This window comes from Salmo salar, chromosome 02 (genome assembly GCF_965601325.2).
Source record: "Salmo salar chromosome 02, fSalSal1, whole genome shotgun sequence".
NCBI lineage: Eukaryota > Metazoa > Chordata > Actinopteri > Salmoniformes > Salmonidae > Salmo > Salmo salar.
Window position 1 is genome coordinate 96,342,340 of NC_138292.1, and position 23,521 is coordinate 96,365,860.

At 40.5% G+C, this 23,521-nt stretch overlaps 1 protein-coding gene across 2 annotated transcripts; it reads left to right on the forward strand.

The window, feature by feature from the left end:
• The first annotated feature begins 7,380 nt into the window (after nt 1–7,380).
• On the forward strand, nt 7,381–20,475 carry LOC106595807 (protein kinase containing Z-DNA binding domains). 2 transcript variants are annotated; one of them, XM_045712320.2, is made up of 11 exons: nt 7,381–7,889; nt 8,898–9,408; nt 10,007–10,048; nt 10,297–10,416; nt 16,906–17,019; nt 17,123–17,275; nt 17,516–17,693; nt 17,789–17,929; nt 18,319–18,420; nt 18,776–18,838; nt 18,943–20,475. In XM_045712320.2, the coding sequence occupies exons 2-11, from the start codon at nt 8,903–8,905 to the stop codon at nt 19,054–19,056; spliced, it is 1,533 nt and encodes a 510-aa protein (XP_045568276.2). In that variant the 5' UTR covers nt 7,381–7,889; nt 8,898–8,902; the 3' UTR covers nt 19,057–20,475. The 2 variants fall into 2 exon arrangements, with proteins under 2 accessions (XP_045568276.2, XP_045568272.2); XM_045712316.2 differs by having other exon boundaries at nt 7,383–7,849.
• Nucleotides 20,476–23,521: the final 3,046 nt, after the last annotated feature.

Genomic DNA, 23,521 nt, shown 5'->3' on the forward strand with positions numbered 1-23,521 from the left:
TCCAGACCTGACTGCCCTCGACACAAAAACATCCTGTGGCGGACTGCATTAGCATCGAATAGCCCCCACGATATGCAACTGTTCAGGGAAGTCAGGAACCAATACACACAGTCAGTTAGGAAAGCAAAGGCTAGATTTTTCAAGCAGAAATATGCATCCTGTTGCTCTAACTCCAAAATGTTTTGGGACACTGTAAAGTCCATGGAGAATAAGAGCACCTCCTCCCACCTGCCCACTGCTCTGAGGCTAGGAAACACTGTCAACACCGATAAATCCACGATAATTGAGAATTTCAATAAGCATTTTTTTATGGCTGGCCATGCTTTCCACCTGGCTACCCCTACCCCGGTCAACAGCCCTGCACCCACTACAGCAACTTGCCCAAGCCTCCCCCATTTCTCCTTCACCCAAATCCAGATAGCTGATGTGGGAGATAAGCATTTGTGTTGAAGGGGAAAGAACATAAATATTTTGGCTATAGGAGGAGAAGAAGACGTCTGGTTCTGATAGAGCAACAGGCCACAGTGGGAGGCATAGCGACCTGACAACCAGACTTGAGTTATGCAGAAAGGGCCCCGAATACTCAAGATAGCCAGACAAAGAAGTACAGAGGGAAGGATGACCATGCAGTGCATGCATTATTTTTGTACCACATGAGGAGGCCCTGCTAGCATTATAATCTATACAGCTGTCAGATGTGGGCATTAACAAGCAACAACTGAGATGGAGAGATAATGGTAAAGAACGGTCAAGGGAAGCTATTTTCATATAGAGGGAGGGGACTCTATACGTTATGCAAAGACAGAATCATATAAAAAAAGGACTCTGTAATACGAGAATTTAGTCTTTTTCATGGAGGGGCTCGGTTCTGTTGCGTGTGTAATAGGGTCCTTCCATGGAAGGGCTCGGCTTTGCTACTCTGTATTAAAGTCTATATGGAATTCACAAGTTCTTGTAAGAGTATTATGTTCTTAAGACAATTTTCCACGACACTGATGTTCTGAAAGATCTGCAAAATCTGGACCCCTACAAATCAGCCGGGCTAGACAATCTGGACCCTCTCTTTCTAAAATTATCTGCCGAAATTGTTGCAACCCCTATTTACTAGCCTGTTCAACCTCTCTTTCGTATCGTCTGAGATCCCCAAAGATTGGAAAGCTGCCGCGGTCATCCCCCTCTTCAAAGGGGGAGACACTCTAGACCCAAACTGTTACAGACCTATATCTATCCTACACTGCCATTCTAAGGTGTTTGAAAGCCAAGTTAACTAACAGATCACCGACCATTTTGAATCCCACCGTACTTTCTCCGCTATACAATCTGGTTTCTGAGCTGGTCATTGGTGCACCTCAGCCAAGCTCAAGGTCCTAAACGATATCATAACCGCCATCGATAAGAGACAATACTGTGCAGCTGTATTCATCGACCTGGCCAAGGCTTTCAACTCTGTCAATCACCACATTCTTATTGGCAGACTCAACAGCCTTGGTTTCTCAAATGATTGCCTCGCCTGGTTCACCAACTACTTCTCAGATAGAGTTCAGCGTGTCAAATCGGAGGGCCTGTTGTCTGGACCTCTGGCAGTCTCTATGGTGGTGCCACAGGGTTCAATTCTCGGGCCGACTCTTCTCTGTATACATCAATGATGTCGCTCTTGCTGCTGGTGATTCTCTGATCCACCTCTATGCAGACGACACCATTCTGTATACCTCTGGCCCCTCTTTGGACACTGTGTTAACTAACCTCCAGACGAGCTTCAATGCCATACAACTCTCCTTCCATGGCCTCCAACTGCTCTTAAATGCAAGTAAAACTAAATGCATGCTCTTCAACCGATCGCTGCCCACACCTGCCCAGCATCACTACTCTGGACGGTTCTGACTTAGAATATGTGGACACCTACAAATACCTAGGTGTCTGGTTAGACTGTAAACTCTCCTTCCAGACTCACATTAAACATCTCCAATCCAAAATTAAATCTAGAATTGGCTTCCTATTTCCCAACAAATCATCCTTCACTCATGCTGCCAAACATACCCTCATGGTCGCCATAGCAGCACGCACCCGTAGCATGCACTCTAGCAGGTATATCTCACTGGTCACCCCCAAAGCCAATTCCTCCTTCGGCCGCCTTTCCTTCCAGTTCTCTGCTGCCAATGACTGGAACGAACTGCAAAAATCACTGAAGCTGGAGACTCATATCTCCCTCACTAACTTTAACCACCAGCTGTCAGAGCAGCTCACAGATCACTGCACCTGTACACAGCCAATCTGTAAATAGCCCATCCAGCTACCTCATCTCCATATTGTTATTTATTTTATTTATTTTGCTCCTTTGCACCCCAGTATCTCTACTTGCACACTCATCTTCTGCACATCTATCACTCCAGTGTTTAATTGCTATATTGTAATTATTTCGCCACTATGGCCTATTTATTGCCTTACCTCCCTTATCCTACCTCATTTGCACACACTGTATATAGACTTTTTCGATTGTATTATTGACTGTATGTTTGTTTATTCCATGTGTAACTCTGTGTTGTTGTTTTTGTCACACTGCTTTGCTTTATCTTGGCCAGGTCGCAGTTATAAATGAGAACTTGTTCTCAACTGGCCTACCTGGTTAAATAAAGGTGGAATAAAAAAATAAAAAAATACAACAAATATCTGTCATATTCTAGAATGCTATTCAATAGGCTACATCTGTCATATTCTAGAATGCTATTCAATAGGCTACATCTGTCATATTCTAGAATGCTATTCAATAGGCTACATCTGTCATATTCTAGAATGCTATTCAATAGGCTACATCTGTCATATTCTAGAATGCTATTCAATAGGCTACATCTGTCATATTCTAGAATGCTATTCAATAGGCTACATCTGTCATATTCTAGAATATGTGTATGTGACCAATAAACTTTGATTTTATTTGATAACCACCTGCTGATGTACAACCAAATCTCAAAATTGCACCTTGTATTTGACTATTCTGACACAACAGTAAGTGACTGAGTTGTTAATCTATAGCAGTAATAATTGTCGGTGGTCCCCTAGCTACTTCTGATGTTGATTATGCTTGTAGCCCACCGTGTTTGTTATGCATTATAGCACTGTCTCCCAGACCCTGTGCCAACAGCAGCAAGCAAGGGGATTCCATCTGATCGGCTCCCTCATTTATAGATGAAATGTCCAGGCGAAAGACTGAAACACAAAGTAAACTCATGACCAATAACCCCTCCACCACCCCCTAAATGCATCATTCATTCCAGTGTACCAACCTTGCAACTTGTCACAAGTGAAGAACATAATTCGTCGAGCAAGGGACGGGGCGAGTTGGTGCCAACACATATGATGGGTGACATTCTTCCAAGATTTGTCACCCATATGGAGACTGGACCTGCAACCCTTCTGTTGGTGGCAGAACCAGAAATGGTTGAAGAGGCTAAGGCAGTCATTAAAATCAAACACCAAGGAGCTATGGCACTACGTTTGACCTGGGCAAAATGTATGTTTCACCCCTTGTTTTCCGTCACGTAGCTTTTCAAGAGGCACCTGTCCTTCTCTTGGCATTCCTCAAACTGTTCTTTCACACCATCCTTTCACTCCTTCTCCAACTATCAACAGCAATCTTCTGCGGCTATAGAGGGTTGTAATCCAGTCTGTGCTGCCGCAAGCCAGGATTATCATTAGCTGGAACCACATCTGGAACAATGTGAAGCACAAGATGGGGTCAGAGGGTGACCAATCTGTGGCCGATTAGCAGCAGGCTCTGGTGTGCAAAGCTCTTAGAGACTTATCCAGAAAGACTCACAGCTGTAATTGCTCTTAGAGACTTATCCAGAAAGACTCACAGCTGTAATCGCTGCCAAAGGTGATTCTAATGTATTCCCTCAGGGCGCTGAATACTTATCTAATCATTAATTAAAATATATATATTTTTTAATTCTTCCTCTTTGACATTAGAGTATTTTGTTGAGATCGTTAACAACAAAACATTTACAATTAAATCCATTTGAATCCCATTTTGTAACGCAACAAAACATGGAAAAAGTCAAGGGGTGTGAATACTTTCTGAAGGCACTGTATGTCAATGACTTTGATGTAGTAATACTCCTGAACTATAATGGGCTGTAGACCTGCAACCAGAATGTACCTTGTCATCACTGTGTATTCCTTGTTTAGGGTCTGGAATGATGTCAGAAGCAAGAGGTTTCCTCAACAGTTCAACACACAGTTCACCTTAGAGGTACACATACATGTATTTGGTTGAAAACACATTTTACAACTTGTCATAAAAGTGTGGATGCTGTGTGTGTGGTTGTGTTACAGAACAAGGTGATAGAGTGGATACTGTGTGTGGTTGTGTTACAGAACAAGGTGATAGAGTGGATACTATGTGTGGTTGTGTTACAGAACAAGGTGATAGAGTGGATACTATGTGTGGTTGTGTTACAGAACAAGGTGATAGAGTGGATACTATGTGTGGTTGTGTTACAGAACAAGGTGATAGAGTGGATACTATGTGTGGTTGTGTTACAGAACAAGGTGATAGAGTGGATACTATGTGTGGTTGTGTTGCAGAACAAGGTGATAGAGTGGATACTATGTGTGGTTGTGTTACAGAACAAGGTGATAGAGTGGATACTATGTGTGGTTGTGTTACAGAACAAGGGGATAGAGTGGATGCTGTGTGTGGTTGTGTTACAGAACAAGGTGATAGAGTGGATACTGTGTGTGGTTGTGTTGCAGAACAAGGTGATAGAGTGGATACTATGTGTGGTTGTGTTACAGAACAAGGTGATAGAGTGGATACTATGTGTGGTTGTGTTACAGAACAAGGTGATAGAGTGGATGCTGTGTGTGGTTGTGTTACAGAACAAGGTGATAGAGTGGATACTGTGTGTGGTTGTGTTGCAGAACAAGGTGATAGAGTGGATACTATGTGTGGTTGTGTTACAGAACAAGGTGATAGAGTGGATACTATGTGTGGTTTTGTTACAGAACAAGGTGATAGAGTGGATGCTGTGTGTGGTTGTGTTACAGAACAAGGTGATAGAGTGGATACTGTGTGTGGTTGTGTTACAGAACAAGGTGATAGAGTGGATACTGTGTGTGGTTGTGTTACAGAACAAGGTGATAGAGTGGATGCTGTGTGTGGTTGTGTTACAGAACAAGGTGATAGAGTGGATACTGTGTGTGGTTGTGTTACAGAACAAGGTGATAGAGTGGATACTGTGTGTGGTTGTGTTACAGAACAAGGTGATAGAGTGGATGCTGTGTGTGGTTGTGTTACAGAACAAGGTGATAGAGTGGATGCTGTGTGTGGTTGTGTTGCAGAACAAGGTGATAGAGTGGATACTGTGTGTGGTTGTGTTACAGAACAAGGTGATAGAGTGGATACTATGTGTGGTTGTGTTACAGAACAAGGTGATAGAGTGGATGCTGTGTGTGGTTGTGTTACAGAACAAGGTGATAGAGTGGATACTGTGTGTGGTTGTGTTGCAGAACAAGGTGATAGAGTGGATACTATGTGTGGTTGTGTTACAGAACAAGGTGATAGAGTGGATACTATGTGTGGTTTTGTTACAGAACAAGGTGATAGAGTGGATGCTGTGTGTGGTTGTGTTACAGAACAAGGTGATAGAGTGGATACTGTGTGTGGTTGTGTTACAGAACAAGGTGATAGAGTGGATACTGTGTGTGGTTGTGTTACAGAACAAGGTGATAGAGTGGATACTGTGTGTGGTTGTGTTACAGAACAAGGTGATAGAGTGGATACTGTGTGTGGTTGTGTTACAGAACAAGGTGATAGAGTGGATACTGTGTGTGGTTGTGTTACAGAACAAGGTGATAGAGTGGATGCTGTGTGTGGTTGTGTTACAGAACAAGGTGATAGAGTGGATGCTGTGTGTGGTTGTGTTACAGAACAAGGTGATAGAGTGGATGCTGTGTGTGGTTGTGTTACAGAACAAGGTGATAGAGTGGATGCTGTGTGTGGTTGTGTTACAGAACAAGGTGATAGAGTGGATACTGTGTGTGGTTGTGTTACAGAACAAGGTGATAGAGTGGATGCTGTGTGTGGTTGTGTTACAGAACAAGGTGATAGAGTGGATGCTGTGTGTGGTTGTGTTACAGAACAAGGTGATAGATTGGATGCTGTGTGTGGTTGTGTTACAGAACAAGGTGATAGAGTGGATGCTGTGTGTGGTTGTGTTACAGAACAAGGTGATAGAGTGGATGCTGTGTGTGGTTGTGTTACAGAACAAGGTGATAGAGTGGGATACTGTGTGACAACCCAGAGGAGAGACCAGATGCCAGGCAGCTGAAGACAAAACCGAATGAGTGTTCTTGTGTTCTGACCAGAGATCACAACTTCCATCAAGACAACAGAACAATCTAAAGACAGTCAGTCGAATTCTTTAAAGGGTCTCAGAATAGTATTCATTGAGTTAAAAAAAAAACGAAATTATTGCTGCATTCATGACATGTCGGAACTAGGAAACTCAGAAATGTTAAATTTGGAAACTTGTTGTTGAAAGATCATAGCTGAGTGTCCCCACTTGATAGTATCAGAATCAACCAATAGGAAGCTCTATGATACGGTATGTTATATAGGTTACATTATGAGGTATTAAGATACTGAACTCAATATCATTCCACGAAACCAATATGCGACATGAAGTTATTAACAGCTATAGATAGATAAAGCAGATGAACAGGAAGTTATACATGATGTGCTTTTCTTAAATGGACAGGAACGTTATGAATGTTTCAAACTTATACTGTTGAGTAGAAGGGCTTTGAGAAATACATTTCATGAACTGACAAAATATTGGTATTTTATTAGGATCCCCATTAGCTGTTGTAAAAGCCGCAGCTACTCTTCATGGGGTCCACATGAAACATGACATAATACAGACTTTTTTTTTTTAAACCAGGTTTGCTGTTCATTTAAGCAATATGAGATGGAAGGGTGTTTGACATAATAACAGCTCTATATAATACTGTATGTGTTCTTGAATCTGTTCTGGATTTGGGGATTGTGAAAAGCAGGAAGCCCTGTTATTAAGAATACATGTGTTAGTCAGGCATTTAATTTAACTCAAAATAGACATAAAACCTAAGTAATAACAGTGGACATTTGCCTAAAATAAAACTAGAATCGGTTTCAATAACTGAGTCATCATGGCTGAGTAAGAGGTAGCCTGAACAGCCGCTAGATGGCGCTATATACCTTTATTTTTATGGTCAATAGCGACCACTAGAAGCTGTTCAGGTGAATCACAGGGTGACACTCATATCAGGTTCAGTACTGTTTTCAGGCGAAGCGAAAACGAAATTGCCTACAGAACACTACAGTGAGATAGTAATGGCGTCTTTTTGTAGGCACTAACTCCGTCAATGGTTCTTTGGACAGATCCTATGGAGAAAATGAATGGCGTTTTTTGATAAATGACGAAAATAAATTGGGTATGTGGTAAACACAGGCTTAGAAGATTTTCGGCGTTTATTCCTAAACCCTTTTCTCTCCCCATTAATTTTCGCCATAGGGATGGCTGAACGAATCAGACGTAACTCATTTCCGGGTTGTAGGGTCATGTCTAGAATGGATGAAGTTTCTGTCAGAATTGACTTTTTGAATCAGGTTTAGGAGAATTGATGCAGCAGGTTAGGAGTGACAGGTTATGAGAATTAGGAAAATTAGGAAAAGATTAGGAAAGGAGTTAGGGTTAGCTAAAATGCAAAAACAATTATGCTTTTGACCTGAATTTGACAAAAGCTGGATCCCATCGAGGCATGACCGAAAAGAAAACTCTCGCAAGTCATCTGTCTCGTCACCTGGAAGGTAAGACGAAGTCCGACGTAGACCGAGTACTTCTATAAACGTAAAGTTCAAATCTGTTTATATGAAATTCAACGTAGACCTAGTACTATAAATGTAAAGTTCCAATCTGTTTATTTATATGAAATCAGACGTAGGCCTAGTACTTCCTTAAATGTAAAGTTCAAATCTGTTTATTTATATGAAATTCAACGTAGACCGAGTACTTCTATAAATGTAAAGTTCAAATCTGTTTATTTATATGAAATCAGACGTAGGCCGAGTACTTCTATAAATGTAAAGTTCAAATCTGTTTATTTATATGAAATACGACCTTACCTGGTTAACATGAGGGATCCTATAGGTTAGCAACTATGTTAGTTATGAGACCATTTTAGAAATTCTGGCACTCAAGTATTCATCATGTTTCACACTGATTACATGAATAAATACATGTAACTGTATATAGCTGTTTGTGTTAGTAATAACTTGTATTATTTATGGTTGGAAAGCATGAACTCCGTTCTTTATGCTCAGAGGTTTGCAACATACTGACTGGTGGAACCAGCCTGATTGCTGCGTTCAACATTCTATTTCATTCAGGATTTGAATGAACTCTACTACTTCCTTTGAGTTAGATGAACTCGTGGATATCATTTGTATGTCTGTGTGCAATTTGGAGGAAGTTGCTAACTAGCGTTAGCGCAATGACTAGTTGTCTATGGTAACTTCTAGCTTGCTATTAGATACCATAGACTTCCAGTCTTTGCGCTAACGCTAGTTAGCATTGGCTAGTGAAAACTACCTCTAACGTTCTTCATACTGGATGCAGACACATACAAATGGTAACCATGAGTTCACCAGACTCTGGGGAAGTAGATCATGGGCTCCATTGACAAAATGTCTAAGTATCCCTTTTTAAGTTGACGCAGCAATCAGGCTGGTTCCAACAGGCTAACTTCCAACAGTATATGACAATGATTTCATAATTGTAACTTGTACACTGAACATCAACTGGCTAAAGTCTGTCATTTTTTTCTTTTTCCTTTACTCCCATGCTTCAACATTCTAGTGACTATGTCCTGCGACAACCAGCAAAGAGACCAGTTGGACTTGAAGGAGAGAATATGTACCTTTTTAAAGGTGAAGAAAGAAGGATCCACTGCCCTCCAGATAGCGAAGGCTGTTGGACTGAAGACGGCCAATGATGTAAACAGTGTCCTGTACACTTTAAAAAGAGCTGGACATCTTTATGCAACACCAGACAAACGACCAGTCTGGTCTGTGGAGAAACCAGGGGCGGCGTCTGTCTCTGTGAGTGTTCCAGAGTCAGATCGAGTGCCTAGTCCTTCCAAGACCCCTGGCATCACAGTGGAGGACGTGAGGAGGGTGCTGAAGTCAAAGAGTGATGAAAGAGGAGTGAGTGCACAACAAATTGCCAGAGAATTGGGCCAATCACGAAAATGTGTGAATAAGCATCTTTATGACTTGCAAAGTAGCGGTAAGGCAGAAAAGTTGGGAGGGAACATGTGGAAACTGAATGATGAAGCCAGCTGTGGAGGAAAGCTTATTAAATGCCAGAGGTAAGTCTGTCGATGTGGCACACATAGGGAAAAACATGTATAACAAATGAAACTAAAAGATATCCAACACAGAAATGTAATAATGTTCAACGTTCAGAATCCAATTTCACAAACAAAATAGAAAATTACTTCAGGTAGTTATATATTCTATTACTTATCATTCATGTTGGCAATAGTACATGATGTTTCCTAGTGGCAAGCTGTGACATACTGTGCTGCCAACTCTATAACATCAGACCTTTCCCCAAAAATTATAAAGTTTATCTTTGTTAGATTGTTCTGTGAATGTAAAACTTTTCATTTTGAATTTGGGGAAGGAGTTTCTAATTAATATATATTTGGGGAAGGAGTTTCTAGTTGATATATATATTTGGGGAAGGAGTTTCTAATTGATATATATATATATATATATTTGGGGAAGGAGTTTCTAATTGATATATATATATTTGGGGAAGGAGTTTCTAATTGATATATTTGGGGAAGGAGTTTCTAGATGATATATATTTGGGGAAGGAGTTTTCTAATTGATATATATATATATATATGGGGCAGGTGAATTTGAAAGTGTTCTCCTCTCTCTGCCTCTGCCTCTATCAAGTGATTATCAAGATATTTCCATCAGACTGACTGAAAGCTCCAGGTATTTATTTATTAACCTTTATTATTATATCTTTATTAATCAAACTTCCTAGGTAACCGATAGGACCACCTGACCAATAGTACTAACATCCCATTCACCTGTGAATAAAGAGAGAAAAACGCATATTACCTATTTTCTACCCTCACTATTAAAACATTTACCATAGTCTACCCTCACTATTAAAACATTTACCATAGTCTACCCTCACTATTAAAACACTCAAGATCTGAATTATTTTTTGATTTCAGGTTTTCCAATGATTTCAAATTATTGAGTGTTCTGGGTGCAGGAGGCTTTGGGTGTGTCACTAAAGCCCAACACAAATTGGATGGAAAAACGTACGCCGTGAAGATTGTGAAGAATATGGGGTAAGACCAGAGGAGAACGACTACCCCCTCTCATTGAAGCCCCAAAGTTAAAGGCCGACTGTGGTACTGCAGCAGGAAAACAGGATCTCCGTTATAGTCAAATCAAATGGAAAAATGGCAATCTATGTGGAAAACCTTGAAAAAACATAATTCAAAGGCAATTATGTTTACCAATAGTTGCTTCTAATACACCAGATGTCCTTGAACCGATTTATTTTAAAATCACACACAGAAGAAGTTTTATATGGATAGTTTAGTTGCTAATGGCAGCCTGCAGTACCCCGGTCGGCCTTCACCTTGACTTACTCAATGAGAGGGGGCAGCACTGAGCTAGCCTGCAACGTCACTTCCTGGAGTAGCTCAAACTGCATGTTATGTTTCCGTGAGATGCCATGTTTTCATATGAGCTGTGTTCGAATACTCATACAAACCGTTCTATTTGTGATGTGAATTGAGTATATAGTATTGTAATGAAACAGGCAGGGAGCAGGCCTCGAACCCTCGACCTTCTAGCCCGAAGTCCAGCGCTAACGACTGTGCCCCCAAAGCATGCTATAGCGGCAGAGTCGATATCCGCGCTTATAAACCCAGGGTTGTTACATTATGCTTAATGGTCATAGTTTGGATGTAGTGAGTATCCCAAAAGTTCCCGGATGTCGTACTAAATTCGCCAACATATGATTCGCCAACATACCACCCCGTGCTTCACAGTTGGGATGGTGTTCTTCGGCTTGCAAGCCTCCCCATTTTTCCTCCAAATATAACGATGGTCATTATGGACAAAAAGTACGATCTTTGTCCCCATGTGCAGTTGCAAACTGTTGTCTGGCTTTTTTTACGGCGGTTTTGGAGCAGTGGCTTCTTCCTTGCTGAGCGGCCTTTCAGGTTATGTCGATATAGGACTCGTTTTACTGTGGATATAGATACTTTTGTACCTGTTTCCTCCAGCATCTTCACAAGGTCCTTTGCTGTTGTTCTGGGATTGATTTGCACTTTTCGCACCAAAGTACGTTCATCTCTAGGAGACAGAACGCGTCTCCTTCCTGAGCAGTATGACAGCTGCGTGGTCCCATGGTGTTTATACTTGCAAACTATTGTTTGTACAGATGAACATGGTACCTTCAAGCATTTGCAAATTGCTCCTGAGGATGAACCAGACTTGTGGTGGTTTACAATTTTTTTCTGAGGTCTTGGCTGATTTCTTTTGATTTTCCCATGATGTCAAGCAAAGAGGCACTGAGTTTGAAGGTAGGCCTTGAAATACATCCACAGGTACACCTCCAATTGACTCAAATGATGTAAATAAGCCTATCAGAAGCTTCTAAAGCCATGACATCATTTTCTGGAATTTTCCAAGCTGTTTAAAGGCATAGTCTATGTAAACTTCTGACCCACTGGAATTATGATACTGTGAATTATAAGTGAAATAATCTGTCTGTAAACAATTGTTGGAAAAATTACTTGTGTCATGCACAAAGTAGATGTCCTAACCGACTTGCCAAAACTATAGTTTGTTAACAAGAAATTTGTGGAATGGTTGAAACACTTAGGTTGGAGTCATTAAAACTAGTTTATGTAAACTTCTGACTTCAGCTGTATATAGATTAGAGATTAGATTATAGAGTTTATCAAACAACTGAAGAACAATAAATCGCCAGGTGTTGATGGAATTACTTCAGAATTTTACAAATTATTTTCTGAACAAGTAGCTCCCTTCCTATTTGAAGTCTTTTTTTTAGAGAGTATTAAAAACAATGTTCTTCCTCTTACAATGAGTCAGGGATTAAAAACACTGACACTGAAGAAGTGCTGCTCATTGATAACTTGCGTCCAATTTGTCTTCTTAATAATGACTATAAGATATTAGCCTTTCTACTTGCAAAAATAATTAAACATGTCCTGGATGAAACACAGTCTGGCTTTATGAGGAACAGAAATATTTCTAACAATGTCAGACTAGTATTAGACATACTTGACTACTTAGACCTAATAACCGAGGATAGCTTCATATTAGTTTTTGATTTTTATAAAGCATTTGACACAGTAGAGCATCAGTTCCTCTTCCACTCCCTTGAGAAATTTGGCTTTGGGGATTTTTTTTCTGTAAGGCTATTAAGACTCTCTATCCAAATGGTAACAGCTCTATCAAATTGAAATATGGCACCTCACCTAGTTTTGAGTTAAAGAGAGGACAACCTTGCCTAATTCCTATCTCTCCGTACCGATTTTTATTAATCACCCAACTTCTTACAAATTCTTTAAATAATAGTTCTGTACAATTTTGTTCTGTACAGTTTTGTATAGTTCTATACAAGGTATTTCCATAGCTGGTAAAGAAATTATTATATGCCAGCTGGCTGACGATTATACACTTTTTCTGAAAGACGCTAACTAAATTCCCATATCGATCAATGTGATTACAATCCTTTTCCAAAGCGTCTGGTCTATATCTTAACATTAACAAATGTGAACTCATGGCTGTCAAAGATTGTGTGACACCATCATAATACGGTATTCCAGTAAAAGAAGAACTTACATATTTAGGCATAACCGTTACCAAGGGTCAGAAGTCTAGAGGCTTACTACATTTTAACCCTCTTATTAAAAAAAACCCAGAAGAAGCTAAATCAATGGCTACAGAGGGACTTGTCTTTAAAAGGTAGAGTCCTAATAACCAAGGCTGAAGGTCTCTCTAGACTAACATATGGCCCCTCTATCTTTTTATCTCGACGGGTAGATAGACCAGATGCTTTTCATCTTTCTGTGGAGAAACCGTACCCATTACATTAGGAAAACTGTTGTAATGAACACTTATGAGTATGGTGGGCTGAAATTTCTGGACTTTACTACCTTAAATAATACTTTTAAGATCAATTGGATAAAACAATTCCTAAGAAGACCCACTTCTATGTGTAATTTTATTCCTCATGTCTTCTCTACTTTTGGTGGCCTTAACTTCATGTTGTTTTTCCATTATAATATTGACAAAGTTCCAGTGAAACTTTCTGCTTTTCATCGGCAGGTTTTCTTGTCCTTAATTTATAAGCATAATTTTTTCGCCACACAGATATTATACAGTGGGGGGAAAAAAGTATTTGATCCCCTGCTGATTTTGTACGTTTTCCCACTTACAAATAAATGATCAGACTATAATTTTAGTGGTAGGTTTATTTGAACAGTGAGAGACAGAATAACAACAAAAATATCCAGAAAAATGCATGTCAAAAAATGTTATAAATTGATTTGCATTTTAATGAGGGAAATAAGTATTTGACCCCCTCTCAATCAGAAAGATTTCTGGCTTCCAGGTGTCTTTTATACAGGTAACGAGCTGAGATTAGGAGCACACTCTTAAAGGGAGTGCTCCTAATCTCAGTTTGTTACCTGTAAAAAAGACACCTGTCCACAGAAGCAATCAATCAATCAGATTCCAAACTCTCCACCATGGCCAAGACCAAAGAGCTCTCCAAGGATGTCAGGGACAAGATTGTAGACCTACTCAAGGCTGGAATGGGCTACAAGACCATCGCCAAGCAGCTTGGTGAGAAGGTGACAACATTTGGTGCGATTATTCGCAAATGGAAGAAACACAAAAGAACGGTCAATATCCCTCGGCCTGGGGCTCCATGCAAGATCTCACCTTGTGGGGTTGCAATGATCATGGTAACGGTGAAGAATCAGCCCAGAACTACACGGGAGGATCTTGTCAATGATCCCAAGGCAGCTGGGACCATAGTCACCAAGAAAACAATTGGTAACACACTATGCCGTGAAGGACTGAAATCCTGCAGCACCCGCAAGGTCCCCCTGCTCAAGAATACATATACATGCCCGTCTGAAGTTTGCCAATGAACATCTGAATGATTCAGAGGACAACTGGTGAAAGTGTTGTGGTCAGATGAGACCAAAATGGAGCTCTTTGGCATCAACTCAACTCGCCGTGTTTGGAGGAGGAGAAATGCTGCCTATGACCCCAAGAACACCATCCCCACCGTCAAACATGGAGGTGGAAACATTATGCTTTGGGGTTGTTTTTCTGCTAAGGGGACAGGACAACTTCACCGCATCAAAGGGACGATGGACGGGGCCATGTACCGTCAAATCTTGGGTGAGAACATCCTTCCCTCAGCCAGGGCATTGAAAATGGGTCGTGGATGGGTATTCCAGCATGACAATGACCCAAAACACATGGCCAAGGCAACAAAGGAGTGGCTCAAGAAGAAGCACATTAAGGTCCTGGAGTGGCCTAGCCAGTCTCCAGACCTTAATCCCATAGAAAATATGTGGAGGGAGCTGAAGGTTCTAGTTGCCAAACGTCAGCCTCGAAACCTTAATGACTTGGAGAAGATCTGCAAAGAGGAGTGGGAGAAAATCCCTCCTGAGATGTGTGCAAACCTGGTGGCCAACTACAAGAAACGTCTGACCTCTGTGATTGCCAACAAGGGTTTTGCCACCAAGTACTAAGTCATGTTTTGCAGAGGGGTCAAATACTTATTTCCCTCATTGAAATGTAAATCATTTTATAACATTTTTGACAAATGTTTTTCTGGATTTTTTTGGTTGTTATTCTGTCTCTCACTGTTCAAATAAACCTACCATTAAAATTATAGACTGATCATTTCTTTGTAAGGGGGCAAACGTACAAAATCAGCAGGGGATCAAATACTTTTCCCCCTCACTATATATGGAGTAATCGGGACATATTGTATAAAAATACTTCTTTGTTTTTAGAATATTGGTTCTGAAATATTAATATCCTATTGGTGAGACCAACTGGTAAATGCAGAGGGTCTTTTACTCAGTTATAAGGAATTCTTATCACTTTACAAGGTCCCTGTAACAGATGTTGCAATTGTTTTAGATGCCATTCCCTCAGGTGTTGCTTTATTATTCAGGAACGGGTCAAGACCCTCAGAGCCGACCTTCCATTAACCCTCAGAGCCTACCTTCCATTAACCCTCAGAGCCTACCTTCCATTAACCCTCAGAGCCTACCTTCCATTAACCCTCAGAGCGTACCTTCTGTTGACTCATCAGTAGGAAAGATTTGTTTCTCTTTTGGTCCATTCAACAACAGAGCGATACGAACCTTGTTTCAGCAGGATGTTGTCATGCCTTATTGGAATAGATTTATTGATAATATCTGTTGAGAAAAAGTTTGGATGTTGCCACACACATACCTACTTGTTAATAACAAAATTAAGGAAGTTTCCTTTAAAATTATTCATAAATATTATCTGGCCAACCACTATATGAAGAAGTTTAAGGAAAACAAACTCAAATTGTACCTTTTTTGTAATGACCACCCAGAAAACAGTGTTGCATCTTTATTGGCATTGTATTAATGTAAGGAACGTGTGGTAAGACCTCAGTAGATTTATAATTGAACATATTTATGACGATTTTACACTATTGTGGAGAGATGTACTGATTGGATTCTTTACCTACAATAGAAATAAGCTGAAACAATTTTATGTAATTAATTTCATTATTCTTTTGGCCAAATTTCATATTCACAAATATAAATGTACAAACAAAACACCACATTTTCTTACCTTACAAAATGAAAGTGAACTATATTTTAAGACAATTAAATGCTCTTACTGACAAAAAACTGTTAGAATAATAAGTGTCTGTATGTCCCTTAAGGTCCTTGTGTAATATGATACTGTACCCCCCTAGCCACGCCCCCAGCCCAATTGTCCTTTGTATATTATTTATATATACTTGTGTTCCCACATGTACTTCCTGTATTGATTTGTTGTTAATACGTTTTTTTAAATAAAGCGGGGGACAGTATTTCTGTACTTTAGGGCCCATAATGCAATTCTTCGGGAAATGGGCGTGGCTTCACATCGTTTTCAGATTTGAAGAAAATGGCGGAGAACAACGAGAGCGGATACAAATTCATTGCTTTAACTAATTATGACAAATGTTAAGAAAATGTTGAGCAATGTAATAAAGTAATTACTTTTCAAATAAGTTACCTTACACGTTATGCTGGCTGACAATTATTTTAGCTACACTGTCCTTACGAACCACATAGCATGTTATTACAGCAGTATGTACCGGTATGTTAGCTAGCTACCTGACGTTAGTTGGCTACTTATACATCAAACTTGCCAGTATATGAACTATATTCTATCTAACTAACTACCCAACGTTTTATTGTCTTGATTATTCCCATCATTCTTATCTTAGCTAACAAAATAGAGTATGTTAGTATGGGTATTCGAACACGGCTTTGGCTTCAGTGTTGAGTCTTCACATAGGAATGAATGGTGTCACATGATCGATGGCTTTGTCCATTCATATATACAGTCATTGGCTAAGACGTTACTATCCCCATTTTGTTCCCCCTCTAAACGTGTTACGAATAGTGTGTATCCCTCTTACCTTGTTGTGTGTCTTCTGTATGCTATATTTGATGCTCATTAGTAACTGTCAGATGTTCATTTACATGTTGTAATTCTGATCCTATCTCTTACAGAGAAGCAAATCGTGAAGTGAAAGCACTGGCTACCTTGGAACATTCTAGCATTGTTCGCTACTATACGACTTGGCCTGAGGATGCCAATTGGGTCGATGGAGGCTACAGCACAGAGTTAGTAAAGACAGTATTATTAAGTCTAATTTTGCCATTTAGATTAATTAATTTGTGATCATCAAAAATGTATATTCTGGAGCATATTGTGTTCAACTCTTAGGTCGTCAGTCTGGTCTGAAATCTCAGAAGACTCTGACAATTATTCAGACCAGGGAGATGGATCTACACATGTAACAAAGCAATCCGATTTAGACCTGTCTGAAACAGCCAGCGAAGATCAAGCAAACCACTCAATGACCGATTCCAGCTCAAGGTGAATCACTTTACATTTACATTTTAGTCATTTAGCAGATGCTCTTATCCAGAGCGACTTACGTAAGTGCATACATTTTCCATACTGGTCCCCCATGGGAATCGAACCCACAACCCTGGCATTGCAAGTGCCATGCTCTACCAAGCGAGCCACACGAGACCACTTTACCGTTATGTGTGTATTTATCAATTCAGTTGACTGAATGTCCCAGAGAAAGTTTCTTGACTTCTGTTTTTTCAGAAATGGGGACTGGCCTTGTTTGTTCATTCAGATGCAGTTCTGTGACGGAGGGACGCTGAAGGACTGGATTAGCAAGAATACGGGTAGAAGGAAGGCCATGGCACTTGAAATATTTCAGCAAATAGTTTGTGGAGTGGAATACATCCACTCTAAAGAACTTATTCACAGAGACTTAAAGGTATTTGTGAGAATCTGTCTTCCTGTGTTTTCAGATGCCAAGTTAACCACATTTATGCGGAAAAATGACGCCTAATAAATGTGATCTCTTTTTAGCCAGAGAACATATTGTTTGGAAGTGATGGCATGGTGAAGATTGGAGACTTTGGTCTTGTGACCACGATCACCACTCCGAGTGGAGCATCAATGTACAGGACTGTCAACAAAGGAACACCATTATACATGAGCCCTGAGCAGGTAATAGAGTTTTGTTTTGCCAATTAATAATATTTTCAGCTGAAACAAATTGATCCTTGGTTTAGCCATAATATATGCCATTTACCAGATGCTTTTATCCAAAGCGATTTAGTCATGGTTGCATACATTTTACGTCTGGCCATGTCCATAAGGACTCTTATTTAGTTATAGTCTTCCCTGGGGCTCAGTTGGTAGAGCATGGTGTGTGCAACGCCAGGGTTGTGAGTTCGATTTCCACGGGGGGCCAGTACGTGGGAAAAAATAAAAATGTATGAAATGAAATGTATGCATTCACTACTGTAAGTCGCTCTGGATAAGAGCGTCTGCTAAAATGACTAAAATGTAAATGTTATTCTCTCCCAAACCACAAATTACTTTTGTATTTCCAGAAGACTGGGGGGAAATATGACGAGAAAACGGATATATTCTCTCTGGGACTGATATGGTTTGAACTCCTGTGGTACATGTCCACTGTCTCAGAGAAGATCAAGGTGAGCACACCGCCCAGTAGCTTTCACATCTGGTTCTGACCATTTTAAACCATGCCCAAAATCTTCTCACTGGACAATCATTGCTGTCCTCTATCATCATCATGTAACCCCCCCTGTCCTCTATCATCATCATGTAACCCCCCCCCCCCCGTCCTCTATCATCATCATCATGTAACCCCCCCCTATCTTAAACAAGTACATTTGATGGAAACATCTCTGGTGGGAAAATGCTGTTTTTTTATGCAGATTGTAGAATATTCGCATTAAAATCTGTCGCCAATTTGATGGAAATGTAGCTATTGACTTCTAAAGCATCACTTCTTACTCTGGAGTTCTGCCCCATGTAATATCACAGGTGTTCGAGAGCCTGCAGACAAGGACATTTCCTTGTGCCTTCCGTGAGAAGTTTATCTTCGAGGTAAGGAGTGGTGACAACTGTCCGTTTGCCTGTCTGTACAATGTGTTTTAGAGTGAGAGTACACAGTATCTTCTTCATTTTGTCCCCTATGTTTTCTGCTGCAGCATAAACTCATCAGTAAAATGCTGTCAGAGTCGCCTGCAAACCGACAAAACGCCAAAGAGATTGCTGCGCTCCTGCTCGGAAACCAAACTGGAATACCACAGAAAACTGTATGAAATGTTGTAGGGTAGTGGCTTGAAATGCTTTGGGTAAACAGCACCCGGGATCAGCATAGACACACGTCCGATTCAAGACAGGACACATAGTGATGATGTCATGCCTCGACTGAAGCAGTAAACTGGGATGGGATCTCTTTTTTTTACCGTACTGAATTTCTCAGGAACGTTTTAGCACTTATCGTTGCACTTTTGTTTCTGCTGTACGGTTTCTCAAATGTGATAACTTTTTAAAAGTTGGTGGTTACATGGAATAGACGGTAAATCGTAATATTATGTGTAGGAAAAATGTTTTGGTCCATCACATATTTCTAATGCTGGTACTTATTTTATATATTTTTAACCTTTATTTAACCAGGTAAGACCCATTTTTAAGTTTAAAAAGACTATTTTTCAAGGGTCGACCTGGCAAGAGTGCTAAACAGGGAAATAGAAGCCGTGTCCATAAAATATTACAGAAAAATACCAAATTAACACAAAACACAAAGTGTCACAAGTTAAGTAAATGAAAACGAAACATTGAATGTTCTTACAGGAAGATGGGTACTCGTATGGTTTTTTCCTAATGTGGCCAAGTCTTTTTTATTTTTTATTAACGTGATTTCGAATGAAATGTTAGACACACACTGTATAAAGAGCGCGTTGTTAAGGTGTTTTTATATATTATTAAGATTATAAAGCCTGTATCTCGATGTCTAGAAGAGATGTATACTTTGTAACACATGGGGGCAGTCTCGGTCTAGTTGTTATATGGCAGTTACAGTGCCTTCAGAAAGTATTGATACCCCTTGACATATAGCATATTCTGTTACGTTACAGCTTGAATTCAAAATTGATGAAGTATTTTTTTTTCTTCACACATCTACACACAATACCTCATAATGACAAAGTTTTTGTAGAAATGTTTGCTAATAAATTGAAAATGAAATATCTACTTGACATAAGTATTCACAGCCCTGAGTCAATACATTTTAGAAGCATCTTTTGGCAACGATTCCAGCTGTGAGTCTCAGAGCTTCTAATTGATCCGACATATGCAGCGTTTACCGTGAATTCTGTCTCCGCGACACGGATGACTCGAGCTTTCAGCAGTCCCTTCAAGATTTTGCGGGGAATGTTAGTGATATTTGGTGAAAAATGCTTGATTTTTCTACGGCAATTCTGACATTTTGCATGGCAATATGCAATGATTTTGTCACAGATGCGATGACGAGGGAAAAAGTTGTTGACGTGTGGCTTGATTCAACCATATGACGTGGTAAATGCGGTGATTGGTTGAAATTGTGAGCCCTGTTTTTTTTGTACTGCGGTGATGGGTCTGTTTTATGCAGAAAAAGTGGGTGATTGGTCAAATATGCAGGAAATTGTTGATTTACTCCTCTCAAACTTGGTATTTTAATAAAGCTTTGGTGATTTTAAGATTTATTTTCAAGTGGTCTCAGGAGCCAAACCCTTTATCGACAGTCTTGACTACTTCACGACTGCATTGGGCAGACATAAAAAAGCCTTCATTGAGAGGAGGCTTGGTTTTTAATTAAATAAAACGGGGAAAAGTGGTTTCTAAATAGGAAGTATATACAGGCAGCAAAAGCACATTCCGCTTCTCTTGGTCCATGCACATACGGGCAGTGTGTGTCACGGCTGGATTGGCTGAGTTTTTGCTGTCCAAATCCATGTCACAACCAACCGCGTTACCGCTGAAACCAGCTTGTTGTTGCTCTGAAATATCCCTATCAGCCTGAAATTAGCACTTTAAGGACACACCTCAAATATTCCTCCACCCGCCCATCTGAGCACAATGAGCTGATATAAAACAGGTCAATTGCCGAACCTATTATTAGGGCTGGAAAATACCACTCTGCCAGTTTTTACATGACGAGATTTCATACAAACGTCCGTTTGACACTTGCGCCGATTTAACGCCAGCCGAAAAATAGAGCCCGAGTCTAAATGCAGTCGATGGTACCGTGGCCGTAAAATACAGACAAGGAAATTTAAGTCTATGGAGGGTTTTATGCAAATCCAAACTGTTCACAGGAGCTGGATAAAGATCCAATATAAAGAGAAAGGGGCAATTTCCACACTGCTCACAAATGTCATGTTTAATAGACATCCTGGAACCATCTAACAGATCATATTTGCATTAGAGCCATGTAGTCTACGTTCTCACCATGAACCTATGGACGGTGAACATTTATAATACGTTTTGGTTTTTAATCAAATTAAACGGAAAACAATCAATCTGCTTTGGATAGTAAAAAAAAAGGCAGGCAGGATCAGGCATAGTGTTCAGGCAGGCGGGCTCAGAGTCAGGACAGGCAGGGGTCAAAACCAGGAGGGTGAGAAAAGAGAGACTGTTCAAGTCAACCAGCGTTTAGTGTCTCAACTCCTGCTTTTTCCAAACGGGAGACAAAGGGCTGTGAGACATGGGTTTGACTGTGGACACATGAAAGGTGGGATGTATATGAAGGGTACAGGGCAACAGAAGACGAACAGCAAAGGGGCTAATGATCTTGGAGATGGGGAACGGGCCGATAAACCGGGGGGAGATTCCACCCGAAGGGGCAGATCCCGGGTGGATAGCCCGAGATGATATCGGGGAGCCGGGGTCCTACTGGTGGATGGGGATGGTTGTCACTATCAACTCCATCATAATAAATCTACTGGTGGATGGAGATGGTTGTCACTATCAACCCCATTATAATAAATCTACTGGTGGATGGGGATGGTTGTCACTATCAACTCCATTATAATACATCTACTGGTGGATGGGGATGGTTGTCACTATCAACTCCATTATAATAAATCTACTGGTGGATGGTTGTCACTATCAACTCCATTATAATACATCTACTGGTGGATGGGGATGGTTGTCACTATCAACTACATTATAATAAAACTACTGGTGGATGGGGATGGTTGTCACTATCAACCCCATTATAATAAATCTACTGGTGGATGGGGATGGTTGTTACTATCAACTCCATTATAATACATCTACTGGTGGATGGGGATGGTTGTCACTATCAACTCCATTATAATACATCTACTGGTGGATGGTAAATGCAAACCAACAGTTTACCCACCGTTTGTTTTCCAAAAAGTTTAGAGAGACTGTTGCAGAGAGAGATGGTCAGAAGGGGGGGTACTGTGTATAGAGGGAGAGAGGGTCAGAGAGAGAGGGTCAGAGGGAGAGAGTGTACTGTATATAGAGGGGGAGAGGGTCAGAGGGAGAGAGGGGTCAGAGAAAGAGAGGGTCAGAGGGAGAGAGTGTACTGTATATAGAGGGAGAGAGGGTTAGAGGGAAAGAGGGGTCAGAGAGAGAGATGGTACTGTATATAGAGGGAGAGAGGGATACAGTAAGAGAGGGTCCCTCCTAATATTATAATTCAATGAAGAAGAAAAAAAGTTTTCCCTCCTCAACTGCGTTTCCTCCCTCCAGACAGCAACAACGTTATCACAACGTTATCAGAACGTTGTCAGAACGTTGTCATGACATTTTCATACACCTTTAGTTTGAAGACTAGTGCACTGTCACGATGTGGCCCTTTGGGGGTGGATATCGTGCCCCCCCCCCACCTTTAGTTTGAAGACTAGTACACAGTCACGATGTGGCCCTTTGGGGGTAGATATCGTGGCCCCCCCTCCACCTTTAGTTTGAAGACTAGTACACTGTCACGATGTGGCCCTTTCTTTAACTAGGCAAGTCAGTTAAGAACACATTCCTTTTTTCAATGACGGCCTATGAACACTTCAGGGGCAGAAGGACAGATTTCTACTTTGACAGCTCGGGGGATTCGATCTAGCAACTTTTCGGTTACTGGTCCAACGCTCTAACCACTAGGCTACGTGCCGCCCCATTTGTTCAACTCCTATTCCCCAAAATTGGAGGATTAAACAATATTTCTATTTTTTTGAGAATGCGGGAATGGTCCGTGGGTATTTAAAGAACAATCCTGTCAAAAGTAGTTTTATTTTTTGTGACATCAAGAAAAACGGAAGAAGCACTGAATAACGGTAGCTTTGGGAAGTGTAAATTTTCTCAGTGATTAGTTTTCTACCTGAATGTTGTGTAAAATATATGATTGAATATGAAACTATTTTGTGAGAAGATGTAATGGCCCTTCTAAACGAGATACTAAACCTTCAAAAGTTCCATAATGGAGCCAAAAATGTCAGCCATCTTGGTCAGGGAGAAAATCCAGAACAAGTCTAATTGGAAAGAATGGCAGTAGAGGCATCGGCGATGGATTTCCTGCTTTTACTTACGCAGGAAATTGTGTGGGTGGACTAGCGGCCATTTTACTGGTAGTAATTGGAAGCAGAGATGATCTATTATATTGACAAGATAGTCGAGTGACCGCTCTAGCAATTTAAATACATGTCCTCAAAGATGGACAAAAATACTTGTTTAGTTATAAAGTTTTAGCTAGTCAGTGGCCACACCCCCGTCAGAGAACCCCGG